The sequence below is a fragment of the Seriola dumerili genome, unplaced genomic scaffold (genome assembly GCF_002260705.1).
Source record: "Seriola dumerili isolate Sdu_G_001 unplaced genomic scaffold, Sdu_1.0 BDQW01000052.1, whole genome shotgun sequence".
NCBI classification, from domain to species: Eukaryota; Metazoa; Chordata; class Actinopteri; order Carangiformes; family Carangidae; genus Seriola; species Seriola dumerili.
Window position 1 is genome coordinate 10027210 of NW_019174307.1, and position 26839 is coordinate 10054048.

The 26839-nt window shown below is 42.3% G+C and overlaps 1 protein-coding gene across 4 annotated transcripts in view; it reads left to right on the forward strand.

Annotated features, from left to right (window-relative positions):
* Positions 1-26839, forward strand: part of fmnl2 (formin like 2) — a 50930-nt gene that overhangs the window by 14859 nt on the left and 9232 nt on the right. For all 4 annotated transcript variants that reach the window (XM_022740283.1, XM_022740284.1, XM_022740285.1 and 1 more), the window contains exons 2-16: positions 650-733; positions 5290-5370; positions 10222-10298; positions 13266-13349; positions 14503-14658; positions 18288-18396; positions 18625-18701; positions 19613-19706; positions 21224-21298; positions 22916-23026; positions 23375-23524; positions 23975-24076; positions 24334-24655; positions 24982-25176; positions 26658-26782. In XM_022740283.1, the coding sequence (XP_022596004.1) occupies positions 650-733; positions 5290-5370; positions 10222-10298; positions 13266-13349; positions 14503-14658; positions 18288-18396; positions 18625-18701; positions 19613-19706; positions 21224-21298; positions 22916-23026; positions 23375-23524; positions 23975-24076; positions 24334-24655; positions 24982-25176; positions 26658-26782 (1842 nt within the window). The remainder of the gene's footprint in view (positions 1-649; positions 734-5289; positions 5371-10221; positions 10299-13265; positions 13350-14502; positions 14659-18287; positions 18397-18624; positions 18702-19612; positions 19707-21223; positions 21299-22915; positions 23027-23374; positions 23525-23974; positions 24077-24333; positions 24656-24981; positions 25177-26657; positions 26783-26839) is intronic.

Here is a 26839-nt window from a genome sequence, read left to right on the forward strand (position 1 = left end):
CCTTTGTCACATGGCATTCCCCCGCTATCTCCTTATATTTCCTCTTTGTTTTTCTCCAGTCCACTATCAGGAAAAAGCCCCCAAAAAGTCTAGGCTGGCATTTGTCTTGTTTCTTTTTTACCCCAGTTAAGGGCAAAATTAAAGGTTATATGTCCATTTTTGTTCCTCCATTTATTACTGACCAACATACTGTAACTTGAAAACTAATGGCCAGTTTTGCATAAAATGTGGTTTGTACATTCCTGCTCCCAAGAGGAAGAAACCTGTTGATATTTTGTGACCTTTTCCTCGAAACACCATCACACTTACACTTCTGTAATCTATACTTGGTAAAATGAAGGATTATGAAACCTGAGTGCAGATCTGCAACCCATTGTTTTAGATGTTTGGTTCCAGGTGCAAAGGTCTTGATAGAGTAATCGGTGTGTAAAACTGGATGGTAAGATGATGTCTTATCTCTCTGTAACAAATTTTAAAGAAATCTCCATTTTCCAGTAAAAAATTGTAATTTTCCTTACATTCATTTCCCTCCTGTGTGGGAGCTTCATTATTTGCGTTGGTGTGTGTTTTCAGTTTTTACTGGGCTCATGTGACTCTTGATATTTCATTATCTGCATCCAATTAACTCTGACCTTTTTCTCTCTTTCAGAACTCGATGAATCTTCCCCCAGACAAAGCGCGGCTGTTGCGACAGTATGACAATGAGAAGAAGTGGGAACTCATCTGTGATCAGGTGGGCATCAGTCACTATGATATGATCTGTATGTATGATATGATGTGATGTAGCTGCTGTACCAGTCACAGTTAATGCACTGTGGCTGTATAGTTACCAGACTCACAAGAAGAAATGTTAAAAATCTGAATCTTAATTAAGCTTAGGTATACAGTTCAGCCTCCTGTACAGTTTAACAGAGTAAACACAAAGTGTTGCTGCGTAACAGAAAGTCTCAACTATCTACTGAATATCTAATCCAGGAGAAGGTCTGCCCCACTGTGTGTCGTGAACACGGCACCCATGCTCCATTGCGCTGTCTTTATCCTGTAAGCCTCTCCTGGTCTTTAAACACTGCTCTGACTTCCCTGGTCAAGTGGGTTAAGTGGCGCAGCAGGGAGCACACGTCAGTTAGGCAGTTAAAAAACTCCGCCTGTTATTGGCATCAGTGCTGCGTGTAGTGAAATAAGAGGGTGCACGTTGTGCAGTGAGCTGTGGTCTGAGTGCTCCACTCAGCCCGCAACCTCCATGCCATAGAGTTTTTCTGCATCCCTGAGCAGAGGAGAAAAACGGAGACGAGATCAAGACCACCACCCACTCAAACTGTATTGATAGTCACTGACCCTGAAGGGAACGGTGCCGGAGAGAGCCCACAGGGCTCCTGCCCAGCAGACACAGATCCTCTTTCACTTTAGAGTGGACTCTATGTTCCTGTGTCGGACCTGAAGTGAAAATTGTTGGTTTCGCTTTTTTTTTTTGTCTAAAATAAAAACAAAAAACATTGCCAGTGATTTTGCTGACAAGCTTTCTGTCGTCTTGAGTGGCTCACTAACTGTAAAACAGAACAAAATGCAGATACTTTTGTGTCATCAAGTCAGTGTTATCCATGTTTAAAATTACAGGTATCGACTTTGGGTGTTAAGTTTCTGAACTATACACCACTATAAATCCTAAATGAAGTACCAAAAGGTTTGTGTTTTTGGTGCAAGACCATCATTTTCATTTTTTACCATTGATAGAAATAATAAAAGAATATTACTGAGCAACATCTTTATCCCTCTCTTGTTTTCCCATCAAGCCTATACCCATGACAGCACAGGCAGCTCTGGGAGTAAAGTCTTTTCTGTGTCATAGCTACAGTGAATCTCTTTATATAACCATGGCAACAGTGATGGAGGGAGGCAGAGAAGCAGAGATGACAGGTACATCCCCTTTGAAAAACAGATACTGCAAATGCTGCCAAAGGTTGAAATATTAAACGTTTTTCGGGCAATTATGAGGATTTCTGAAAGGTGGAGGATTCTCTTGATGTGAAAACAAGGTTAAGACATCCAGAGTACAAAGACAAGGATATGATGAAGTCATTGCTGTCAGATTGTTTATATAAATAGGTGTTTATGCGTTCTTGAATGCACCCAAAGCATGTCTGAATACAACAAATGGCAAACAACTGCTTGCCCACTTTCTTGTTAAGCGATTCCCCTTCTTAAATCTCTGCTGCACTCCTCAGGTGCAGAGGGGGGTGGGGCTGTGTGGTGTGGTGGGGTGGGTGGTTGGGGGGGTTTAACTCGCCTCTCAGATTTAACACAAACCAGCTCTCCCAGACAAACTCTAAAACTGCCACAGAGAGCATGTTTGAACCAGTTTATATGAGCTCTTAAAAACGTGTGTTCTCTATAATATACTCTCTTGCTTCATGTATTTACAGCCTGTTTCCATTCCTCACATTTCTTTACATGCAACAGGGTATATTCAGCATGTGTCGGCTCATTTACTACATTGCAGACAGCCAGATTTTTATCTTAATTCTTTCGTGACGAAACTCAAACAGCACCAAGCTGTCCTGTTTGCTTGTTGGTGTCAGCTGTGTCCATGACAGCAAAGCTCTCTCTCCTGACGCCACTGTTGTCTTTCCTGTTTTTGTGAGAAAGTTGCACTGTGGCTGGGAGAAATGTAATGTTGCTGATAGACACAGCAAAGCTGGGAGCATTTAGTCCAGTATTTGTACACAGAGGGCAGACACCTTTTTATAATAGCATTACAACAAAGGCTACATTCATGAAGCTGATAATTGAATTTTGTTGAGACTGTCAGAGAGGGGGCGAATCAGCTCTGTGGTCATTTTTAAGAAGTAATTTATGGTAGCCTGTGGTGTTGAATTTCATTATAATACAATGCATCTCTGTCACTGTGGCCACCCTATGTATGAAAATGTAGAGACATAAATATAGCAACATGAAATAAGCATAGAAATGTCTTAATAATCAGCATACTTTATTTCACCGGGAAAAAAACTGGTCCATTTCCATGGGGTATTGTGGGATGTGTAGGAAGTTAAGAAGTGGACAAGGCTGGTTGAGGGGATATGCTTACAGTACACCAAAGTGAAGTGAGTGAAAATACTGGTGGTGCATGGAGGCAAAATTCTCCCTCATCACTGCAGAGATCCAGGGCTCCATTCATAGTTGTGGTGCTTCTGACTCGTGTGACTCGCTGAAAACATTTGTTTGTGTTTAAGAGTGGGAAGCTGGTGAGGGATCACGTCCTTGTCACTGTACTTTCAAATCCCACCTGTTGGTTGGTGCTTCTGCACAGTGGGGGTTGGATCCGGGGCTAGATAGTGAACGTCTTTATGAAGGTTATGACAGGAAAACAAGTGGAAGGTGACCACTGAGCCACATGAACAGCAGGGGAATAGAGCGTTCCAAATTAGGAATTTGTTTACCAAGGTGGTAAAGCACCCGGATCCCGATGCATCTAGTCTCATCTTCACTTAAGTTCATGACAACCTAAACAATAATCAAGGTCAGGTGACGTGGTTTTTCTTTCACGCTAGGTGGCCCACCTCCGCTATTAAATACTGCAGGGAACTCTGGTGTCCTTTGCACCAAATAACAGAATGTATGAAGAAATACTCATTGACTCAGAAAACAGTGGAGCTACCTCTCGGCATGCGGATGTAGAGCCCTCCATGAGCTGATGAATGCATGCACCATATTAGCTTAAGTGAACATGTTTCGCGTGAGGAGCAAATCAAATAACAACCACACAGAAACTGATTCTTATAGATCTCGTTCATACTCTGGTATGCCCTGAAAATCAGATTCTGTTATTAAACAGAGAGAGAGTCTAATGGTGGACTTTTCCTTGAAGGTCATTTCTTTCAAGTCAGTCAGCTGTCCTAGCTAGATGACAAAGTTAAGAACATGTCTTCACTGTCTTTGCCAACATTGTGTGACGAATAAAAGACATGCTCTTCTGCCTCATACTTTCTGATGCGGTGCAGTGGGGTAAATCACCAACCGGAACCATTCATGCTGCTGTGGTGTGGCGCTCAGCCCGATCCAAATACAGTTTCCCCGCTCAACACACTGAGCCAAATCCAGCACTAATCTGTTGTATTTATATTTAGAGCACAATGATGAGGGATTTGACCTAAAACCTGTTCCTGGCATATCTCAGGGTACACACACAACCACACAGGTTTGGTCACAATCCCCAAGGCAGTTTATGCTTAATAGCACAATAAAGCTAATGACGATAATTAACAGGAATATCATTTATGATCTCCTGCAGATTGAACGTCCTTCACAGTCTCCTTGCTCAGTGTTCAAACTGTGACTGGGGTTCTGCAGAGTTCATCACCTTCCTGCTCTCATCCACCGGTTTGCCAGCTAAACATGACTACTGTAATGTAGAAATTAAATTTCCCCCCCAGTGGCTTTACTGCTAGAGAGCGTATTACTTAGGCTCAGTCCTTACTGCAGCGGCCATGGGTTCAAGTCTCTTTGCTGCATCTCATCCCCTTTCTCTCCCCAACTTTCCTGTCACTCCTCTCACTGTCCCTATCTGAATTAAGGCAAAAAATGCCCCAAAAAATAACTTAAAAATATAAATATTATGCGTATAGAAAAGTGGAAATAGAATTAAAGATTCATGTTGTTGTCATGTTCCAAACGCTCTCTTCCCAACAAGAAAAACATGCAGCTGCAGTACAGTACAATTGTTAAAATGAAACACATATTGCAAATTAACCTTGAATGGGCCCAGAAATTAGTTTGAAATGTCCAAGAAAAATTGGTCCATAGATGCTTATTCATTACACTTTAGCAAAGAAAGCACACGTGACCTCTTTAAAAAGCTTATCAGCCTCCACTAAAGCAGGTTGCTATTGGAGGAATCGTTATTTCCATTCATCCTCTTAAAGTGGAATGTGATCTGGGGTTCCCATCATTTGAAAGATGACTCATGATGATGTAATTTAATCAAAGCTTGTTCAGTTTTAATCTGATGGTTTTAGTGTCAACAACAGTTTACTGTATACTGGACATGTGTTCAGGCTTGTGAGGGTGTGATTTTTGTTTATTACATCATGTGTATCATGCAAAGCTATAGAGCTGTCTAAAATCAAAGCTTGGTTCATAATATTACTGTTAAATGTTTTACTTGTGTGATTTCATAACTTCTGTCCTTTTCCTACAAATGTTTTCAAATGTTTAAGTTCCACTCTCTGTGTCTTTCCCATTTTTTTTTTTCCTTCTGCTCATGTCACTCTTTTGTTTTCCTCTTTTTGACAGGAGCGATTCCAAGTGAAAAACCCGCCTCATACGTACCTCCAAAAGCTGAGGAGTTATCTAGACCCAGCAGTCACAAGAAAGGTGAGCCCCCTCTTGCTAACATGCTGTCCTTTTCCACTGGCCTGGCTGTTCCACAGCCGCAGCTTTTCCTTCCCCTCTGACCCTCTATCTCTTGTCCAGGATATCCCTACTACAGCAGAGGAAAGATTGCACACAGGGTTTCTGGAGGAGACAGCTTTGGAACTTTAGTTACAAAACAGGCAACTGTGCGGTTTAGTGTGAACGGAGACATGTTGTTTATCTGCAACGCCCAGGTCTGTGAAACCTCTGCCCAGCTGAAGAGTCATTAGGCAAGACACACCGATCCCTAGTGATGCTGCTCTGTGGCTGACAGCGTGCTCCGACCTCTCTGTGAAGGAGAGGAATGGGGAAAAAAAACCACAACAGTTACTTGAAGGCAGGGAGAATAGAGAATAACAGTGTTGCAGACTGTCAGACTAATTGCTGTATTGACGTTGCCTTGCAGCATGGCAGGAAGTACCAGAAGATATGTTGGTCTGAGCCACATGATAAAAAATGGTCTTATGTCATCTCAGCAGCCACTTCTGCCTGTTTCCCTGGCTGCCTGCAGAAGGGACCAAGCAGAGGGACTCCATGAAGCATAGTATTAGCCAGCTCTCAGGCTTTGCCAAAATTAAGTCTTTTTGGCTTGGGTGAGAGCTGTGCGGGGAGTGCTGGGAGACCAGTCTCTGTGATAAACAAATTAACCAATAGACTCTGCCAGAATAACAAATCACTGAATAATTGAATTTGCACTGACTGGTGTTAAAATTTTAGCTAGAACAGCATGAACAGAGATGACTCTGCGAAAAAGAGAAATAAATGGGCTCACACTGAGGCATATATGGACACACAAACTCTGACGAATCACAGCACTTACACACACTTTACATTACATTGCTCTGCTTCATTTCATAAAAAGTGCAAAAATGTGTTGTGCAGTACATCTTATATATGATATAATTCAGACCTGAATTATTGATGCTTGTAGTGATTCCCAAACGATATAACTCTATTGGGTAATTCTGCATGTTTGCCAGGGGTAGTCTGTGGAGACATTGTGGAGTAAAATTAATTTTAAGAGAAAAACATTTATCCATGCATCCATCCATGTGATACCTTACCAGCATGTGTTGCGATATGAATCAGCAAGCAAGCAGATTTAAAATCTTAAGTTAGCTAAAAGTAAAATCACTTCAATAGTTAATGTTAGCTAAAAGTAATGGATAAATAGTTGAAATAGCTAGCTAAAGGTCAACGGTGAAGTAATTAGCTTTAAGGAAACAGTTAGCTAAAGGTAATTGGTATAAATGACTGAAATAGTTAGCTAATGTTGTTGCATGTTAACGGTTGTGAACATGTAGTAAAACATACATCCTAAAATCATTTCAAATGAAACAGGTTTAATAGGTAGTTCTGATGAAGCGCTATTCTTGAGTTCATCTGATAGGCTAGTTTGGGGAATCAGGGTAAATCGTTTGGGAACCACTGGTCTGGGATACTGCTACACTCCTGTGATTTCTGGATGAATGTAATGTCTGAGAGATTACACACAAGTAGAAGTGATTAAAGGCAGGAGTGACGGAGGTTAAAGGAGATGTAAGCGACATAACAATGTAGAGGTTAAAGCATGACAGTTTGTGCCAGGGCAGTCTCAAGGTTAGAGATGCAGGCTTTTTGATAACTGCTATGAATTTTGAGAGTGGTTGTGAAAATGTAGATGGATTTCGCTTCCCTTCCTCCTGCTGGAGTGCTTCTGAGCAACATATGTTTTTATGTGGGTGTTGCAAGGAATAGTTTGACAATTTTTGGAAATACACTCATATACTTTTTTTTCTGACAGTTAGAAGATTGATACCACGCTCATATCCATTTATTATATAGAATGTTGTGTGAGCTTTAGAGGTGCTAGTAGGTGGTATTTACTCTCCCCTGGAGTGGATCAGGCTAGCTGTTTCCCAGGTTTCCAATCTTTATGCTAACTGAGAGAGAGTGGTGTCGATCTTTTCTTTTAACTCTCAGCAAGAAAGTGTATAAGACCCACCCACCTCTCTGGGTGTCAACACTCAACACAATCATGGCTGAAGGACCTCATCCAGATCAGACAGCCACTAATATCTGTTTGTCTGTCTGTCAGACTTCATCTAAGTCATTTCCTCCCTCTCTTTGCTTAATCTCATCGTTGGTTACATGACCAACTGGTTGTTGGGTCTATATTAAACCATTCTTGATGAGACGACCTTTGAGAGACTTGCCTAAACCTCTCTTTGTTCATTTTATCGTCTTATTTTGAATGTTTAGTCTCATGGGCTGATACGTGGGATTTTGGAAAATCAGCCTGACTTCAGTTGCTGCCTCTGCCTGATCCTGGCTCAAAAACTTGAAGCAGACAGGGACACAGGAGTTGAATGAGAGAGTAAAGTGAGAAGGGAGGGAAAAGCTGAATGACAGAGAAAGGGCAGAGGGGGAGAAAAAGATGGACAGAGAACAGGGGAGAGACAAAAAACAAGCACAAGAGAGCACGGAGGAAAAGAGAGTTATGGGCTTCTTCCTACATTCCCGCTCCATCCCCCTTTTCTTCAAACTCAAACAATTGTGCCACTGTGAGAGAGCTGGAGGTCATTGCCTCTGCTTTCCATAGGCAGGCTCCGGTGCATTCCTCTGGGCAGCTCCCAGCCAATAGGCAGCCAAGGAGGAAGAGCTCCAGTCCAACTAGTCCCCAAGAATGTATCAGCCATTGATTTGTTTCCAGGATGACCCCTCCTGAGCTCACACTCCCCAAAATCTCCCTTTTCTCTTCCCTCCTCCACACTCTCTGTCCTGTCTGTCTCCCTGCTCTTACTTTCCCCTTTCACTGCTCCCTCCCCGTCTCCTCCTCTTTTTCTCCTCTCCCTGCATGCCGTCCTCACCCTCTCTCCCCACTGTCGGTTCCTCTCTCTCTTCCTGCTCTCGGTGATGCAGCTGGTAGTACTTAAAGTGTGGAGTGTAGGGCATTTGGTGGGAGAAGAAGAAGAAGTAGGAGGGGGGGTGGGGGGTTGGGGGGTTGGGGGGGTGGGGTGGGGGGTGGCCTTTGGGAGCCTGCGCAGTATCCCTAAATATGCTCTGCTTTCCACACAAACACACAAAGGGCTCCTCCCTAATAAAAACACTCTGTTTCTCATCTTCTCATGTGCCAAACACACACCGCCCAAGCCCAAAGACACAGGCTACAGAGAGAGAGAGAGAGAGAGAGAGAGAGAGACCCTTGCTGTGGGAACAGCTCTCTTCTCTGTGAATGTTAATAATAGGTTAACACAGGGCTGAGCTCTGTTTCCTCCCTGATACAAACACATCATGGAAAGTGACCCGGCCCTCCAACCCTGGGTGGATACTTGGACCTCTTCTCTTCTCTTCTCTTCTCTTCTCTTCTCTTCTCTTCTCTTCTCTTCTCTTCTCTTCTCTTCTCTTCTCTTCTCTTCTCTTCTCTTCTCTTCTCTTCTCTTCTCTTCTCTTCTCTTCTCTTCTCTTCTCTTCTCTTCTCTTCTCCTCTCTTCCCTTCTCTTCTCTTCTCTTCTCTTCTCTTCTCTTCTCTTCTCTTCTCCTCTCTTCCCTTCTCTTCTCCTCAAACTCAAAACTGCTTGAAAAAAGGACAGAAAACTCATCAATGAAAGTCCCTTGATTAGTCATGATTAGAACAGCAACTAATGATTGTTTTTATTTTCCACAATCTGGTAATTATTTTACAAATTTGTTCTATGAAATGCCAGAAAACAGTGAAAAATGCCCCACTGACAGTCCAAAACTTAAAGATATTAAGTTATTTTTGCTTGAAAAATGGCTTTTATTAATTGTTTGCCATTTCAGCAGTGAAGTTGTTTTGGTTAGCCACAAGGGACTCCATTCGTTTTACTTTGATAAAAATTGTTGAAACCCAATTTCAAAATAGTAGTAACTAGTTTTTTTTTTTTTTTTTACATTATTTACTATAATACAAGTTTTTGACAGCACAAGAGACAACAGCTCAGTGTGAGATGGTGCGCTCTCCTTTTGACATATTGTAATGTATTGTATTGTACAAGACTAGCGATGTAATCAGAGTTACATTTTACTTTTCTTCTCTCCTCTGATGTAACAGTTTCACTCCCTCTCATCAGGGATTTCCCCCTCCTGTTGCACTGAGGCTGCTCAATCACCACTGGTCATTCACTTTGCCTGTTTTGTTTCTGCGGTTGTGTAACCGCCTGAAGGGCCTTTTGTTTTTGTTTTGTTTTTTTTGCAGATCACCTCTTGTCAGAGGATGAAATCAAAGAGGAACCCGCTGACGTTCTCTATTCTGTTGCTCTCTGTTTTGTTCACTGGCAGCTGATACCTTCATGCACGTCTCTCCCACATCTCTTTCTATTCGCTGTAGCCACAGTAACAGGACCAAGAATGTGTATGTGTGTGTACATGTGTGTCTGCCTGGTGTCCTGGTAAGGCTTGAGAGGTGACCAATTAGGTTACTTGATTTTATCGCGCTGCGACCAGGAGGGATTACTGCTATATAAAGAGAAAACATGGGCAAACAAGATAACAGGAGCTATTCCATATTGACAGTTTCCAGTGAGTCAGCTCGCCTTCTCTTTTAGCCCGTTGAATTGTTTCTGGCAAGTAAAAGGCCCATTTAAAAATAATATGAAAACAACCCAATCCCAAACTTGATTTTCCTAGTTTTTAATCAGAGCAGGACTTTCCTACTTTCACATTTAAATGTCATTGTGGTTGCGTCTGTGTCTGTTTGTCTGACCTTTCTGTCAGTTTTCTCCAGCCAAAACATCCCTGTGCTACCACTTGATGATTTACAGTTCCAGTGGTGCAATGAAATATTAACTCGCCCCTTCTTTCCTTCCTCAGAAATTCAGACGAAGGGTTCAGGAGTCCACCCAAGTCCTGAGAGAACTGGAAATTTCGTTACGGACCAATCATATAGGGTGAGTCACTGCAAGATTGTGTGAAGTTTGTGTAGTGTTGAATGTCCTGGACCTGGTTATATTAGATTCAGGGGGAAAAGTCTGGCATTCCAGACAGCCGGAGACGCAGACGCTGACACTAACCACCACCACCATCCCCCCATTCATCTCTATGCTCCCAACTAATATTACACAGAAAGCCGTGTGGCGATGGAGGAAAGATGAATCGATTGATTGTTCTGTTTGGCTGACACATGAACAGTCTCTGGAGGAAGGAAAACACATTTTTCTTGTAGTAGCTTAGCTGCACCACTTGATACATGAGTGTTTCAGTCTGCCACTCTGGAGAGGTATTATTGTAAATGTTACTGAAGACATCGTGATTTCACTACAGATAAAAACACTTCAGTATTCTTCTGTAATACTAGGTATTACAGGATATAACACGCCTGAACCTGCTGCAGCTGATATTGATCCAGTGCTGTTCAGTCACCCTCAATGAAAGATCAATATCTCAATGAGAGTCATACAGCGTCTTGTCTTGTTTTGTCTTGCTTTGTCTTGCTCTAGATCACAAGGTCTGTTTGTATGATTAGAGACCCTGATAGCCAAAGACTGTGATGGATTGCTCAGCATCATTAATGAGGCATAATGCATTCTGGGACCTGTAGGATTCAGGGGTCTCATTTATCAATGCAATTCCTAAATAAATGACCACTGATTTTATTTTATGCAGTGGCCAAATAAAAAAATCAGTACACAAAAAACATACTGTGTATAGTACTTTTAATAGTTTCAACATACAGTAACAGACAATATACCGCATTTAGTTAAATCAATTAAAATGGTACTGAAACCTAAGAGTTCTTAATCAATGTGGTACTAGAGAAACAAGACAAAATAACTGCATTAAAGGGGAACCGCACTGATTTTTAGATGTCAGTCTGTTTACAGGTGCTGGGACGTACTACTTCATATGTGAAAAAACTACTCTCTCAATGTCATAATTTTACTCTGAAAGAAACAGATCACAGTAGAGTTGGTTGGTTTGTCTGTTAGGAATTGATTTGTGTGGATGGTTCATAAATGAGGCCTCAGGATTCATTAGTTGGGATGGAGATGAGAGCTAGCAGCTGGGAAGGATGTCAGAGGTGGGAGGCAGCGATGAGAGCATCCGCTGGCCGCAGACTGTTGTGACAGCAGAGAGGCAAAAATACACTAGTTACACAAGCATCACAAGATCCCACAGACACAGACACACGCGCACACACACTATCTGATGTATGCCTCTTAAATCCCCTGTTTTTCTTTTTTCCACCCTCCCACACACATATTACTTTACTTCAGTTTGTCTGTTTCACTCTCACAGAAATTCACAAATCATCTCATGTTCCTGACAACACTGTCTCTCACACGCCTGCACACTGTTTACACACTGATCAGATTCTGCTCTTCAAACCAAAATAAACTCCAACCACAACATGAGACGACATCCATCTGGCAGAGCAGTCGAGGCGCTGTTTACAAGGATTAACTCTTTTTTTAGTGACCTTATGTTGGTAAACTAGATTACATTAATGATCGACCTAATCTAGATTACACAATGAGGCATTACCATAATGGCAATGGGACAGGGAGAGGTTGGGTGGTGGTGGTGGTGGTGGTGGGGGGGGGGCAATATGTCACCCGCTCAGACAGTGAATGATTACTGCTTTTCAGAGGTAAAACAGAGAAATGTATCTGTCCTGTGAACTGTGTATAATGGGCAGATTGTCCCTGGACGCACACTGCTGATGCTAACCCCAGCTCCCTGCCTGCTCCTCACATGTTACTCAGTGGCCAACAACATGTGGTGAATGGGAGGATTGTTAGTTGGTGTCCTGTGGTAATGATTACCATGTGGTCCGACAAGGCCACACCTCCAAGCCCTTTTAAAACACGGGGGGGGCCCCACTAGGCAACGCTTTACTGGACGCTCTCGTTAGTCTTACTTGCTCCCATGCAGTTGCACCACAGGGGAGCTAATAAAGAAACAGCTAGTAGATTTTTAAAGCAGTTAAGACCTTCATCTTCACCAGAGCAGTGCCACTGGAAAGTCTGCCTGTGTCATTATGTTTATGCCCTGCAAATTTCTCTAATCACTGAGCAATCAGGCCCCGTCGAAGCAGTTGGCTTCAATAAAAAGACATGACACCTTCGTAGGATGTGATTAAATAAAAATGTGATTCCTGTGATTCAGTTAACGCTGCTCATGAATATGGAGGGCGAACAGAAACATGCCAAAGGTAGCAGGAGCTTTCCCACGAAAAGCCTGGCTTCTCTGTCCAAAATAAAAAATGAATGCAAGCGAAGTGCTGAATGGGTGGCCCACTTCAGTGCCTATAAGGAAGGTGAGAATGGGCTTTTGATCATTCTGAGGGCTTGTTTTTATCAGAGTTAGAAACTATGTGTGTGTGTGGTTTGTGTAGTATAGAAAAGAGGCAGACTCAGTAATGAGATTCTGTTTATGTGTGTGGATGCCTGAGCATGCATGTGTGATATGTTTGTTGCTCTGAGCCAGGAAGCTTTGAAGTCTGACAAATGGGTCATTACAATTCTTCTTGGCAAAAAGAGAGAAAGTGGAAGGAGAATAATCTGGAAACATCTGTATACCAAGGTCAGGTATGGTCAAAGCCTGCATAGAGTGTGGGAAAAAAGAATCGACATATAAAATTCTATACACAGATGCATCTCAAATATCTCAGTGCTATCGTAACAGCAAATGATGTTTCCAGATCTGTAGACTCATGACTCCTTTTATGTGTGTATTTAAATATTTTTATTGTTGTAATAGTTTTTTTTTTTTCTACTGAGATTTTCCCAAAAGAGATCAGCAGTTAAGTTGGTGCTGGTGCTGGATATCTAACCAAAAACTAATCAAACGAATTTATAAGAGTTTGTTTGCTGATAAGCTCTTGCCGAGTTAATCTTGTTTTCGTCTCTCCTCAGGTGGGTGAGAGAATTCCTGAATGAAGAGAACAAAGGCCTGGACGTGCTGGTGGAGTATCTTTCTTTTGCACAGTATGCCGTCACGTAAGTCACTACCAGTTCTCTCTCTCTTTACCTCTTTAGTCTATATGCAGAGCTGACAACCAACACAATGCTACTATTCAGCACATCCACTGATGCATCACCACACAGTGCCAGTACCACCACTACCAGCACCACCACCAACACCACCGCCGCCGCCGCTGCTGCTGCTGCTGCTGCTGCTGCCTGGTTGTCAGAAACATTGAGTCACTCGGGGCCCGTCGCTGACACATTGGCACTGTGTATTATACCAATCATAGGCTTCTATTCATGGACTGACAATGTGATTATTAGTCAGTCACACAGTCCTGTACAGGGCCAAGGAGCCACGCAGTTAAATTTTTAAACAACCCCCCCCACAAACACACACACACACACACACACACACCCCACCCCCTTTCACCATATGTTATTATGGTCTGTCCACATTATGAATGGTTAGTCGTAACTGTGTTTACCCATTACCACTGCAGCAGTACCAGCATAGAAGTCATGGAAACCACCAGTCTAAAAACTGAAATAGATCATAACAGGTATGCTGTGACTGGCAGCTCTTTTCAAAGTTTCCGCCAAGTACAACAAAACAAGCCCTCTTGCTTACGTACCATGTCTAAACTGAAAGCTGTAATTTTATGTTATAAAATGTACATATTGTATGACATATTGACTTAGCTCATAACATCTATCCAGACGTGTATTTCTATGTTAATATTTTATGGTGTTAGCTGTCATAGATGGACATCAGCAGCTAACGCTATGCTATGCTTTGTGGCTTGCTAACTGATAACGCTTGGTTGGTTTATTGGGTGGATATAGGATGTCACTGCTGCCAACAAGCTAGGCTAGTTTAGCGAGGTTAGCTTGGCCATTGGTTGATGGTAAAAGTGCCTTGATGACTTGCAAGGAGAGGCCTTTTGCTAGCACAAGTAGCATGAGACTGATGTTAGCCCATCAGTGTTAGCTTGCTTTGGAGGTTGTGTTTTTACTGTTGCTGTCATGTTTAAAATAAAGTAAATTTCCAGTTTATTTTCACCTGTATGTTCAGACATATACATTTAGCAACCACGGGAATCCTTGCAAAAATGGTTTCTCTATGTTTTGTGTTCAACAAAACACATGATGTTTTATTTTATGCCTTGTTTCCACGGTGCAACAGGTTTGACGGAGACTCTGTGGAGAATAACCCGGAGGCTGCGATTGATAAGTCTAAGCCCTGGAGCCGTTCTATAGAAGACCTGCATGGAGGAAGCACCCTGCCGTCCCCCATCACTGGGAATGGTATCACACGTGCTGGCCGACATTCCACGTTACGGTATGATGCACACACTTACGACCACTGATGGTTAAAAAGATTCACCCTTAACTAATTGTGTTCGTTTGATTTTAATATTTTTACAGTGAACTTGTTTTTTTGAGTTTACCTAGTGTTCGGCTGGACCAATGTGATTGTACTGTGATTATTTTGAGAAGTCACACATTTCATATGATGCCTCAGCAGCCCCTTTGTGGAGTCATGAGGTCTGTAAGACTGGCTTAAGACACATTTCTGCAGCAGCATGCAAATACCATTAGTCTAGATTTTTCAAATTGCTCGTTTTGCACATGATTATGACACATGATGGACAGTTATTTTCCCTGTGACAGATGATGGCAGCAAATGGAAAGATCTCCTTTTATGGAATGAATCTTTTCTTGTGTTTTTGTTTCTATTATCACCAAACAGACCATTTGAACTCCAAATCCTGTTCACACAATATTTCACAGCATTTAATTCATAAGCCCATGCTAATATATACTCTAATATATGCTCTGGAGCACAAATCCCATTCAGTTGTGCATTACTTGTCTAATCCTCCCTGTCATTCCATTGATGTTTCGGCTCTTACTTCTGTGACCTTTAATCCGTTTGTTCGAAGAGGTTAACTTGAAGACATTGTACACAAAGAAAACTATTGATTCAACAAGGCACATGTCTTATTAATATGAGGTTGTTGAATTATAACAGTCAGCCATTTTTATTCATTGTTTGAGTTGTTTTTTGTTGCCTGCTGTCTCAAAAATAAGACATTTTACAAGTAATTTTTTTTTTTTTTCGTTTTCACTTTCTAACTGCATTAACTGCTACTTCACATCACTTGTAAGCGTGTGCTGCCTCCAGATGTTACCCTTGTGTCATCACTCGAGCATATGCAGTATGTGTAACAGGTCAGACTGTCTTCATTGAGGCTGACTGTCTCTTCTGTTCTGTCCTGGTGTTCGTCCATAGTCATCTACTCTCCTGTCTGCCAATCTTCGACAGCAGGCAGGTCTCAGCTTTGCTCTGCTGGCTCACAGTGAGCTTTCTGCAGCCTCAACCCCCCCCAATGCACATACATACACAATCCCTGCCCCTGCCTCATTGTACTTTATACCTCCCTGCTAGCGCTGCCCAGTTTATTTGTCCCGCTGTCTGTGTCGGGGATGTGAATTATTTGTACTGTCAGCCTCCCCTCCCTCGCTTGAGACTGAATTCTCCTTTCCTTGGAGCAAATGGATTTTTCTGCATTCATTGTTCTTGCCTCTGTGCCTGTGTGCTGCTTGTGTGGCTCCCTAAATGCCATTCTGTGCAGAGGCTAGCCCAGTTTCTGCAAAAGCCCTGTAAAAAGCTAAACACTAGGCCACAACCAGTACAGATAGATTAGGAATCCTCTAAAAATCTTCTGTATTTTGGATGCATTAGCTGTTTTCCTGCTTAATAAGAGATGTCACATTAATTATGAAGCATTTCGTCTGCTCTAGTATCAGTGGTTTAATAATTCTTAAATTTACAATTGTCCACTATACAGAATCTTTATCACTCTCTAGATTAGCTTTTTAATTAGGATAACGTGAACTGCTAACAGCTGGATGTCAAATTAAGACTTGTATGTTTCTTCTTCAAACTGCCATCTTGAAGAACACCAAGCACACTGACCTGTCCAAAGTGCTCTCAAATAAGACGGTATGCCTGTAGACTTACGTGGAGTTAGCTAGAAATCCATAGCTGTGTTTGTCTGTATTGTAGCTGTAGTCTTAGTTTTTGATGTTGTGTGGTGTTATTTACAACATGTTCTGTCTCTTATGGTCTCGCTGTTTTTGAGGAAACGGACAGGCAATTTTTGGACAATATTCATGTGTTGAAATCAGAACATCAACTCCTGGATGTCTCAGAACTTTTTTCTTCTTAATAAGTAACCTCGTTTGACTCCAACTTTGTGAACATTCTCACCATGGACAGATATTCAATTCAGTATTACAGTATGATAATTTGTGTCTTTTTTACCCGGAGAAAGTCGTCCTCGCTGTCATATCTAACCACTTTGCTCCGTAACTGCAATTGAATATGTTGGTATCACTCTCCTTCACCGTGTCTAACTAGTTCAGAATTGTGTGTCTACACTTTAATGAGGATCAAGAAGAGATCATATTACTGTTATTCTCACCTCCCTCCACAGCTTCAGAGATTAGTGTGTCTACAGAGCAGTCCTCCTTACAGGAGATCCAACTGTAAATGTTATTCAATGAGGATTTTTCATTGACAACCTGAAAATATTGAATTACCTCCCTACTTCCACTGATCTCATTAATCATCGTCGCACTATTTTGGCTTTCAAGGTTCAACTTTAAATTTTGAACCCTGAATAATTGATTGAAACCAAACTAAATTGCCACATAATGAATTTGTTGTCCTTTAGTCCTGTTTCCTGAACTTTTTTTTTTTGTTTATTTTCCAGTTCTATCTTTTATACTTTTCTCACTGCGTTGTTTTTAATGTGTCTATATAAAGTTTAGTTGTGTAATTTCAGACAAGTCAGAGCAGGTTAAGGTATTACACGTCGCTGGTGTTGTGTAATCATTTATCATTAGTTTGGTTTGTGATTAAGACACATTTCTAAGTAATTTCTTCCAAAATGTGCCACGCCTCGATTTGGATGTTGATTAATCAGGAGAGGAAAAGCCTGTGACAGAAATCCTTTCAGATTATTTTCTCCGCTGCGTGAAGCGGGCGCTCCAGTTCTGTCAGAAAGAGTCTCGCAAATCGACTGCAGTTCTGTCAGGGAACTTGTTTTGCTGGTCGACACCACAACCTGCCGAGCACATGTAGAATACGCATAAATGCAATCTCATAAAATAAATATTAGATTTACACTGGTTTGAGCACTAAATCATTTTTCAGGACATGAAGTAACTATTTAATGTGAACTTTTTTGATACTTAACCATCTTTGTCCTAAAACTGCTGCCTCTTCCTTGCTCTTGCCTTTTTGAGACACACACACACACACACACACACACACACACACACACACACACACACACACACACACACACACACACTGACTCAGAGAAGTCACGCCTTCAGGCATGGGAGCTGACACGAATCAGCGTGTCTATCAGTAGCCTGAAGACACATTTTTCCCCAGAACTCGGGCTGGTAATTGAACCTCGTGACAACAGTCTGAAAATAAACTGTTTTGCTCTGACTGGCTCCACATATTATTCAGTAATACTGCTGCTCCAGCATTTCTCTTATTGTGAGAGCTGCACCAGGAGGAAAGGCCTTGTTTTGTTCACATAAAGCTGCACAATCACTGTGCTGCATGCAAATGACTGGCTTCTATTGTGTTAGCTGTAAGAGATATCTTTGTGAAGGGCGTTAAATTAAAACAATTGAAAAGAGGGCATCCTGTGGCCCCTGGCAAGGCTGTAGATTATATGGCCTTTGTGTGTGTTGATGTAAGGTGGTGTGGCGGTTTAATAGCCTCCCTATGTGAGGGAGATGGTCTGTGACGATGCCATTCACTAATGGCATCTGTTTTCTTGTTTGTGTTTAGATGCTTGTAGACCTGACACTTCCTTTAGTAAAACACTCTCTCTTTCCACTTCTCACTCAATTGTTTTTGTGTTTTGTGTAATGTTTCAGTTGTAACACGCTGCCCAGCCGGCGAACACTGAAAAACTCCAGACTGGTCTGTAAGAAAGACGACGTCCACGTCTGCATCATGTGCCTGCGTGCTATCATGAACTACCAGGTCAGTGCCCTGCGGTCCCTATGGGACGTCCACACAGACTCCATGTCCCTCTGGACTGAAGCACACTCTTCTAACTGAAGCCAAGTTCAATTTGTTTGACTGCTAGTTCTTCATATTTCATTTATTATGTGGGGAATGCACCTCTTGTTCATTTAGTGGCTCTTTTTCTCTGTTAATTAGCTTATGAGTCTCCATCTTTCTCCCTCTCATTTGTTTTTCATCTTCCAGTATGGCTTCAACATGGTCATGTCACACCCACATGCTGTGAATGAAATTGCACTAAGTCTCAACAATAAAAACCCCAGGTAAGTTCAAACCAAAATAAGAAATAACTGTAATGAGAAAAACTCTTAAGGTCAACATTTAAAGGAATAAAACGCACGTTTCTCTTTGCTGATAAAAAAGAGTCAGGTGGTGAGAGATTCAGTAAGAGATGCAAGCTTTACAAATCCAAATATTTTACCAACATGGATTCAAATTGGAACATTCAGAGTCCGACATGAGTGTCAGTGCACCTGCACAGTCTGATTCAGAGTGAGTGTCTTTGTCACTCAGGGGCATATTCATCCTGACAGACGGGTCAGGCCACTCCAGCTGCTTCGTGTGTGTGTGTGTGTGTGTGTGTGTGTGTGTGTGTGTGTGTGTGTCTGTGTGTGTGTGTCTGTGTCTGTGTCTGTGTCTGTGTCTGTGTGTGTGAGATAGTGGGTCAGTGTCTGTCCACTTCATGGCTCATGGCCTAAGGATTTAGGAGGTGGCCTAAGGAAACTGGAGGTGAAACCACTTTGCATCACCTGTCACATATTGTCTCATCCAGACAGAGAATTCCTGCATGAAGGAACCAGAGACGGACACACACACACACACACACGGATTAGGCCTGAAGTATTAGTATTTCATACCCACCTTTTAATCCAGTGGATTAGATGAAAATGAAAACTTTTTTCAGACCTCATAACATGCCAGTCTGTCGGCATAATTAAATTTTATCATGGTCTTTGTCAATATTTGTAAAGTGAAAAAAGATATTAAAAGGGCATTGATTGTGATAAACGTTGTAATTTCCATGTAGATAAATTTTACACCAATGTTTCAGTCTTGGTAGGAAATCCCACTGTTTTTCTCTTTGTTTGTTCCATGGTTAAGTACAGGTTTGCTGCTGCGCTGGCACTTGTCATTTACTAACCATTCCTGCCTTTATTCCCTCGCTCTTTTACAGAACTAAAGCTCTCGTCTTGGAGCTCCTGGCGGCAGTTTGTCTCGTGAGAGGAGGCCACGAAATTATTCTCTCTGCGTTCGACAACTTTAAGGAGGTAGGAGCTGCACGGGGAGGGGAAGTGGGGTCTGAGGAGACGAGTATGCCATTACATTTCGACTGTGCATTGTCAAACAGTGACTCAGCCAGGAGAGGAATGCTCCTCCGGCAGATGCAAGACCAGCAGATTCCTCACTGCTGCAGAGCAATAGCATCCAGGACTGAGCTCTTTGTCAACAAATTACAGATGCCGGTTTAGCCTCATAACACAGGAGGACCTCCAGAGAAAACAGTTACGTGTGTGTGTTAACTGGATTTGGCGGACACATCAAAGCTCAGAATAGCAGACAGACGAATGCAACAGACAGCCCTGCCTGACCCTTGCCTGTCTGGATGAGGTATTCTGGCTGCCGGTGAAAAGAGTGGGAGGTTTATGATGGAGTTGGCGCTAACAGCAGCCCCACTTTGTAGCATACGGCCTGCAAACATGGGCCGACTGCAGTTAATGCAATATTTACACCCTTGAATGAAATATTGAGTGTTGCTCTCAGCGGCATTGGCATTAGTGGGAGAATAAGTCTGAGAACGTAGCTCGTCTAATGAGATGAATGTTGAGTAATGGTCGTGATAGTGTAGGCTGCTGGAACAATGTGAGGACGCAAAGTGACACAATGTAATGTTATTAGATCTAGTTTGCCAAGTGACTTTGATATCCCAGTCAGAAATTGGATGAAGGGGCGGCAGGCTGAGGCTCTGGGCGTTATTCAGAGGTTTTTTTTTTTTTGGGATGCATACTCCTCCACTTTCTTCCTCCCTTCTCAATTCTTTATCATGCTCCATCTCCCTCATTGCCCTCCACATGAACTGTCTGAGCTGGAGAGCATCTCCCTCTCTCTTACGCTTCCTTCTCTCTCTCTCTCTCTCTCTCTCTCTCTCTCTCTCTCTCTCTTCATTCCTCTGTCTCTGTTGTTTTCTGTCTTCCAAGTTCTAGTTCAAATAGGGTTTTACTGGCAGGAAAAGTGGTACCACAAGTAATATTGGACACAGAAGCACTGCGTGAAATGAGAGAATGATTCAGCAGTAGTTCATAAATAACTGGATCATAGTAATTATCACTTGTATCACTTAATTATCAACTATGTAACGTATTTAGCAGTTAACATTACTGACTGTTTATTTTCACACCGGTGATAACGTGAGGTTTTCTGACTGGGTAACCGAGGATTAAAGGGTGGCAAGGATACAGTGCTGCTCTGTACTTTGTCAGCACTCTCTATACCACCAAAACACACCCTTGTCTTTCTTCCTGCAGAGAGAAAAAGCTCATGCTTGTTTTGATTCTAGTTGTGCTAGGGAGGGAGCAATTATATTTTTTGTGTTAATTGTGTACAGGTGGCACAGAAATTTAAGCTTAAATCACTTGTCAATTATGACTTCATCAATGTAAATTATCAGAGGTTGTTGGTGTGGGTGCCATTCATGGGAATCAGTGATTGATTGATTGTATCAATCACTGTTTCTTTCTCTCTCCACCTTGATTACTTCAAATTCAGTTTGATGTGGTTTGTTTTGCAGGTTTGTATGGAGACACAGCGGTTTGAGAAGCTAATGGAGTATTTCAAGAATGAGGACAACAACATTGACTTTATGGTATGTACACACACACACACACACACACACACACACACACACACACCTAATGACTATTGATTGTGTGATTGTGCTGCACTCCCTTGAAAATCATACATCACAAGGCAAAGATGGCTCGTGAGCCTTTTAGAGCTGAAGAAGAGCAAAGGTGTTTGCTGGTAATTTTTCACCACTGTCAAGTGTTCAGAGCAGCTGCAACACGCAGGTTAGTGCACAGGGAGCTACAAAGGTTCAGCTGTGATGAAATAAAAGCAATGATCAGAGTTACCGAGTGGTTAGAACTGTCACCTCAAAGTGAAAAGGTTCTGGGTCCGAACTATGCCTTACTATACTATAACTTTTCATGCCTTACTATAATATGACGTTTTTATACCTTAATGTATTATGACACTTCTATGCCATACTATACTATAACTTTTTTATGACTTACTATACTATGACATTTTTATGTCTTACTAGACTATGATATTTTTTGCCTTTCTATTTTATGACTTTATGCACTACTATAATATGCTAAAGGAGTTTTTTTTTTTTATCAAAACGCAACTGGACTTTGATTATTTGTCTGGGAAGACGTTTCACCTCTCATCCAAGAGGCTTCATCAGTACATCAGTACTACTATAATATGACGTTTTTATGCCTATTTTAAATGTTTGTAACACTGCTGCGCGTGTCCTCAAACAACAAACAAACACATTGTGCTTCCAGTTTTATGATACACACTCACAGGGCTGTTGTTGTCTGTGAGAGGACTCTAATTTTTCTCATCATGGCACAAACTACAGATGTAGTGCTTTACATCAAACTGGAGTGGCCCTTAAGTGAAGAATCCACGTCAAGTCTATCTGTCTAGTGTCCTAATTGATGTGTGGCATACACCGTGTGTGTGTGTGTGAGAGAGAGAGAGAGAGCTTAAACCAACAGATGCTGTGTTCAAATAGATCTTCAATAGGACTTTGAATCGGACCTCTGTCACAAGTCGTCTGACAGCAGCACTAAATCAAACAGACTTTGTCAAAGCCGACATGTCGCATGAGACAACTGAGCTTCTTACTGGGAGTTCATTAAGCCTTTGTCAGTGTGAGGAGAAGTTTGTGTGTGTGTGTGTGTGTGTGCGTGTGTGTGTGTGTGTGTGTGTGTGTGTGTGTGTGTGTGTGTGTACATTAAACACTGAGAGATTCCCCCTTGATCTGTTTATGCAGCCAATGCAGTTGAACTGGCTGATTTTGTTCATTTGTTTTCTTAGATCCTTTTAATCTGCCAGATAAGCTACTCTGCCAGCTACGTAAGCACAGTCATGCAGATTCATACACTGTTTCAGGGGAAGAGATATTAAAAAGGCAACAGATGTGATAATGAGCATAAAACCGTTTGACAGAAGTGCCAGGCTGTTGTAGAAAAACCTCAAACCTGTCGTTAAGTAGTTTATTAACGCGTTTTACTTTGCATTGTCAGCAGTTTGTTGGAATCTTAGGGTCATAAAACATTTTTATATTTATTTTTTGATTTATAACTGATGATGCGTACAAGAGGTGTTTCAAAAAATGTCCAGGAAGCGTACGGTAGATACTGTGTAACCTCATCCACTAACTATATTTTTTTCTGTTTCTATTCAGGTGGCCTGTATGCAGTTCATCAACATTGTGGTGCACTCGGTGGAGGACATGAACTTCCGAGTTCATCTACAGTACGACTTCACCAAGCTGTGTCTGGACGACTACTTAGACGTGAGTTGAGACAGAGTACTGCGGGGAAAAGTGGATAGACAGACAGAACAGAGGCGCTCTTAATGTTCAGCTCAGTCCAGAGTATACAGTTGGTTGTCATTACAACAGCCCCGAGACAGCAGCCACAGAAAAGCAGTCAATAATGGCTTTTCCATTACTTCAGGAAAAAAATCAGTTCTGTAAATCTTCATCTCCTGCCTCGCTGCAGAGGGTAAGATCGATGCTGGCCTCGGAGTCTGAGATGTCGGCCTCATGCAGTGGACTGAAAAAATGAATATCTTCCCCACCGCCTAACTGCCTCGCTCTGATTGTCACACTATCTCTTCTTTTTTTGTGTATTTTTTTCAGAAATTAAAGCACACAGAGAGCGATAAGCTGCAGGTTCAAATCCAGGCATACTTGGATAACGTCTTTGATGTGGGAGCCCTCCTGGAGGATGCCGAGACCAAAAACGCTGCCCTGGAGCGGGTGGAGGAGCTGGAGGAGAACATGTCACATGTGAGAGCCCTCGACTATTGATTCCACTCTGTGAAAATCCATAAAACTGACTCCTTAGTCTCATTTGTCTTCTCTCACAAAAGGAGTCCAGCATGTCAGGATGTTGATGGCACAGTGAATTGACAGGGTGCACGGCAGTCTGTGTGAAGCTCCTGTCACACTCCCTTGTTATCACGCCTTGCCCCCTCAGCATGGGATTTACTATGATCTAATGCTTTCACTTAACTGTCAGCCACAAGGCAAGACTTACAAGACATAGTATATATGGACACACTTTTTGTAACGTTCAAAACTTTGTCCTCATAGTTTGTTTTAATCCAGAAAAATCTATAAATTAAATGCTTTATATCCTGCCCCGCTGGATCACTTTGACATATTGAGTTGGATGTTGTCATCACAATGAGTTCACGTCACTGTGTGACCTCGTCCTCTTGGCCATTGTTCTTATAGATGACAGAGAAGCTGCAGGACATGGAGAACGAGGCCATGTCCAAGATCGTGGAGCTGGAGAAGCAGCTGATGCAAAGGAACAAGGAGCTTGACTCCATCAGGGTCAGACTCCACATTTATATTCATTAATTCAGTTTTTCATTTCAAGTACTCACTAAATACAAGAACCAAGTCTCCTTATAATAAACAATTTGATGATGATTAAATGAAAAAATGTGATTTAAAAAATTCCTGCGTATCCACATGTTTCTGATTTCTCAGTTCCTTGTTTAACATTAGTACACTGATTGTTTTATCTTCTGCTTCCTCTAATATCTCGACAATACTACTTTCTTTCTTGCTGTCTCTGCCCCACACAGGAAGTCTACAAAGACACCAGCTCGCAGGTACACTCGCTGCGGCAGATGTTAAAGGAGAAGGATGAGGCCATCCAGCGACAAAGTAACCTGGAGAAGAAGATCCACGAGCTGGAGAAGCAGGGCACCATCAAGATCCACAAGAAGGGAGACGGTGACATCTCCATCCTGCCCTCACCGCCCCATGGCGTGGAGGGTTTGCCAGGCGCTGTGGTTGGAGGAAACAGCGGAGCTGTCAGTCCAAACCATGTAGGAGTTGTAGCAGGCACGCCTGCTCCACCTCCACCGCCTCCTCCACCCCCTCCACTGCCAGTGAATGGCACATGTAGGTTTAATTTTCACCCAGTTTATTAGCATGTAAACTGTTAACCATGAAAAGCAGATAGAAGAGAGAAGATAGCATTAATTTTTATCTGACAGGCAAAATGTGTTTATTCTCTCCTAAGAACTGAGCTGGATGGCAAAAAGTACTCAGCTAGATCTGTAATAGTTTCATATCAAGTAGTTAATTTAAACTATTTTAAACTGAAGCTTCAATGAAAATAGTGAAACTTTCCAAACACCAGCATCAGAGATGTTACAGACACAGACAGGGAGCTCAGGATATATCCTCTGTTTTTGTTTACCCTATTTTCTCTATCTCTTCTCCAGTGCCAAATGGACTATCATCGGCCATTCCCGCAGCAGCAGCCGCCCCCCCACCTCCTCCACCGCCTCCCCCTCCCCCTCCACCCCCCGGACCGGCCTCAGAAATCTCAGCGCCTCTGCCTCCTCCGCCTCCTCCTGTGGCACCACCACTGCCCGGCTGCGGGACGCCCACTGTCATCATGAACTCTGGGTTGGCAGGTAAGGTCACCGTGTGTCTGTAGGTGAATGAACAATACCTTTATGTAGTGAAAATATAAGATATAACGGGCATAGCAGCTTCTTTTTAAGTGATTGCAAAGGGCTGAAATATCAAAACAACAGACAACCAGTAATGCCAGTAGCTCCCACGTAGCTTTTGTTGTTGTTGTTTATATTTGTTATTATATAAGTCAGCCTCCTAAAGGCTGCCGAACTCGCTGTCAGGTATGTGCCTTCTCAGATGATGACAACTGATCAGTGACAAAGCCAGATTAGATCCTTCTGTAACCAGATCAGTCCGTACTGTATGTAGATGTGGGTGCATATTTCTACATACCTGTATGTAAGCATGTGCGTGCTGAACTACTAGAGGGACGTAACATCCTCCCTGAGAAGCTTGAAACCTTTGAATCAGAAAACACAGCGATGCCAACCCAGTAATGTCAGTTACACTGCACCACTCAGTAAACAGTAGAAACTGTATTTATTTTGAAAGCACAGATTCTTTACTGTGCCGTGTGTGTTTGAGATGTGTGTGTTGAAGCTTTCTCACTAATTTCTCTCACGATTTCTTAATGACTTATCTTTTACTTGATCCTTTTCTTTTTTCTCTGCCAACCAGAGGGACCCATCAAACTTTTCTGTAGGTTCTGCCTGTCATGTTTGGTGTTTTATCCCCCCCAGTGTTCCCTTTCTTTCCCACAAGTTTTGAAAATGGTATTTTCAGTCTTTGAATTCCAGTTGAAAACACAAGAACAACACAGCTTCACAGAACGGCCTTCTGTAAAACATTTAGATGATTTTAAACAACAACAAAAAAAATAAAAATACCAGATTTCAAACTCTATGCATGACTTTACCTTCACACCTTGCTGTAGTATTGTGATTGAGTGTGCGTGTGTGTGCGTGCGTTCATTTGAGTGTTTGTACAAGTGGAGATATCACCACATCTCAAAGCGTTGGTTGCATGCTGAGACACAGTGACCTGCTGTGACACGCTGATGACAGAAAGTGATAGCAGTAGCTGGAATGCTGTTTACCCTTCTGACAGAGTCCCGTCTCTGCTGACACCTCGTCTGTGTAGCAAAGCCGGGCACCATCTCAATGTTCAGCTTCAACGAATCAGGCCAGGTGGCTTCAAATACTTTTAATCCCTCTAATAGATATTTTGTCACTTGGCCAGGCAGGAAATCCTCACCATACGCACCATTTACTGTACCGGTATATCCTTCGGCTTTATTCTCCTGCACGAGGCTGAGAGGCTTCACTCTGCTTAGGAAAAACAAATAAATAAATTAAGTGTGATTGTATGTTTTTAGAGATCAGGCAGACCTAGAGCCTCCAAGGGAGTCATATCCGTGTGTGTCACAAATCCCAGATACCTGTCTACCCTTTCACCTGCACGTGTGTGAATGTAAATGTATGTTCTCTGATGGTAGATAAGGAGAAACACTGTGTTAACTCGACTGTGTCCTGTGTAGCTGTTAAGATCAAGAAACCCATCAAGACAAAGTTCCGTATGCCCGTCTTCAACTGGGTAGCCCTTAAACCAAACCAGATCAATGGCACCGTCTTCAATGAGATTGATGATGAGAGGATACTCGAGGTAAGAGTCTCAGTGGTTTAACCTTGTGCATTTCTGGCATCGTTCCCATGGAAACAG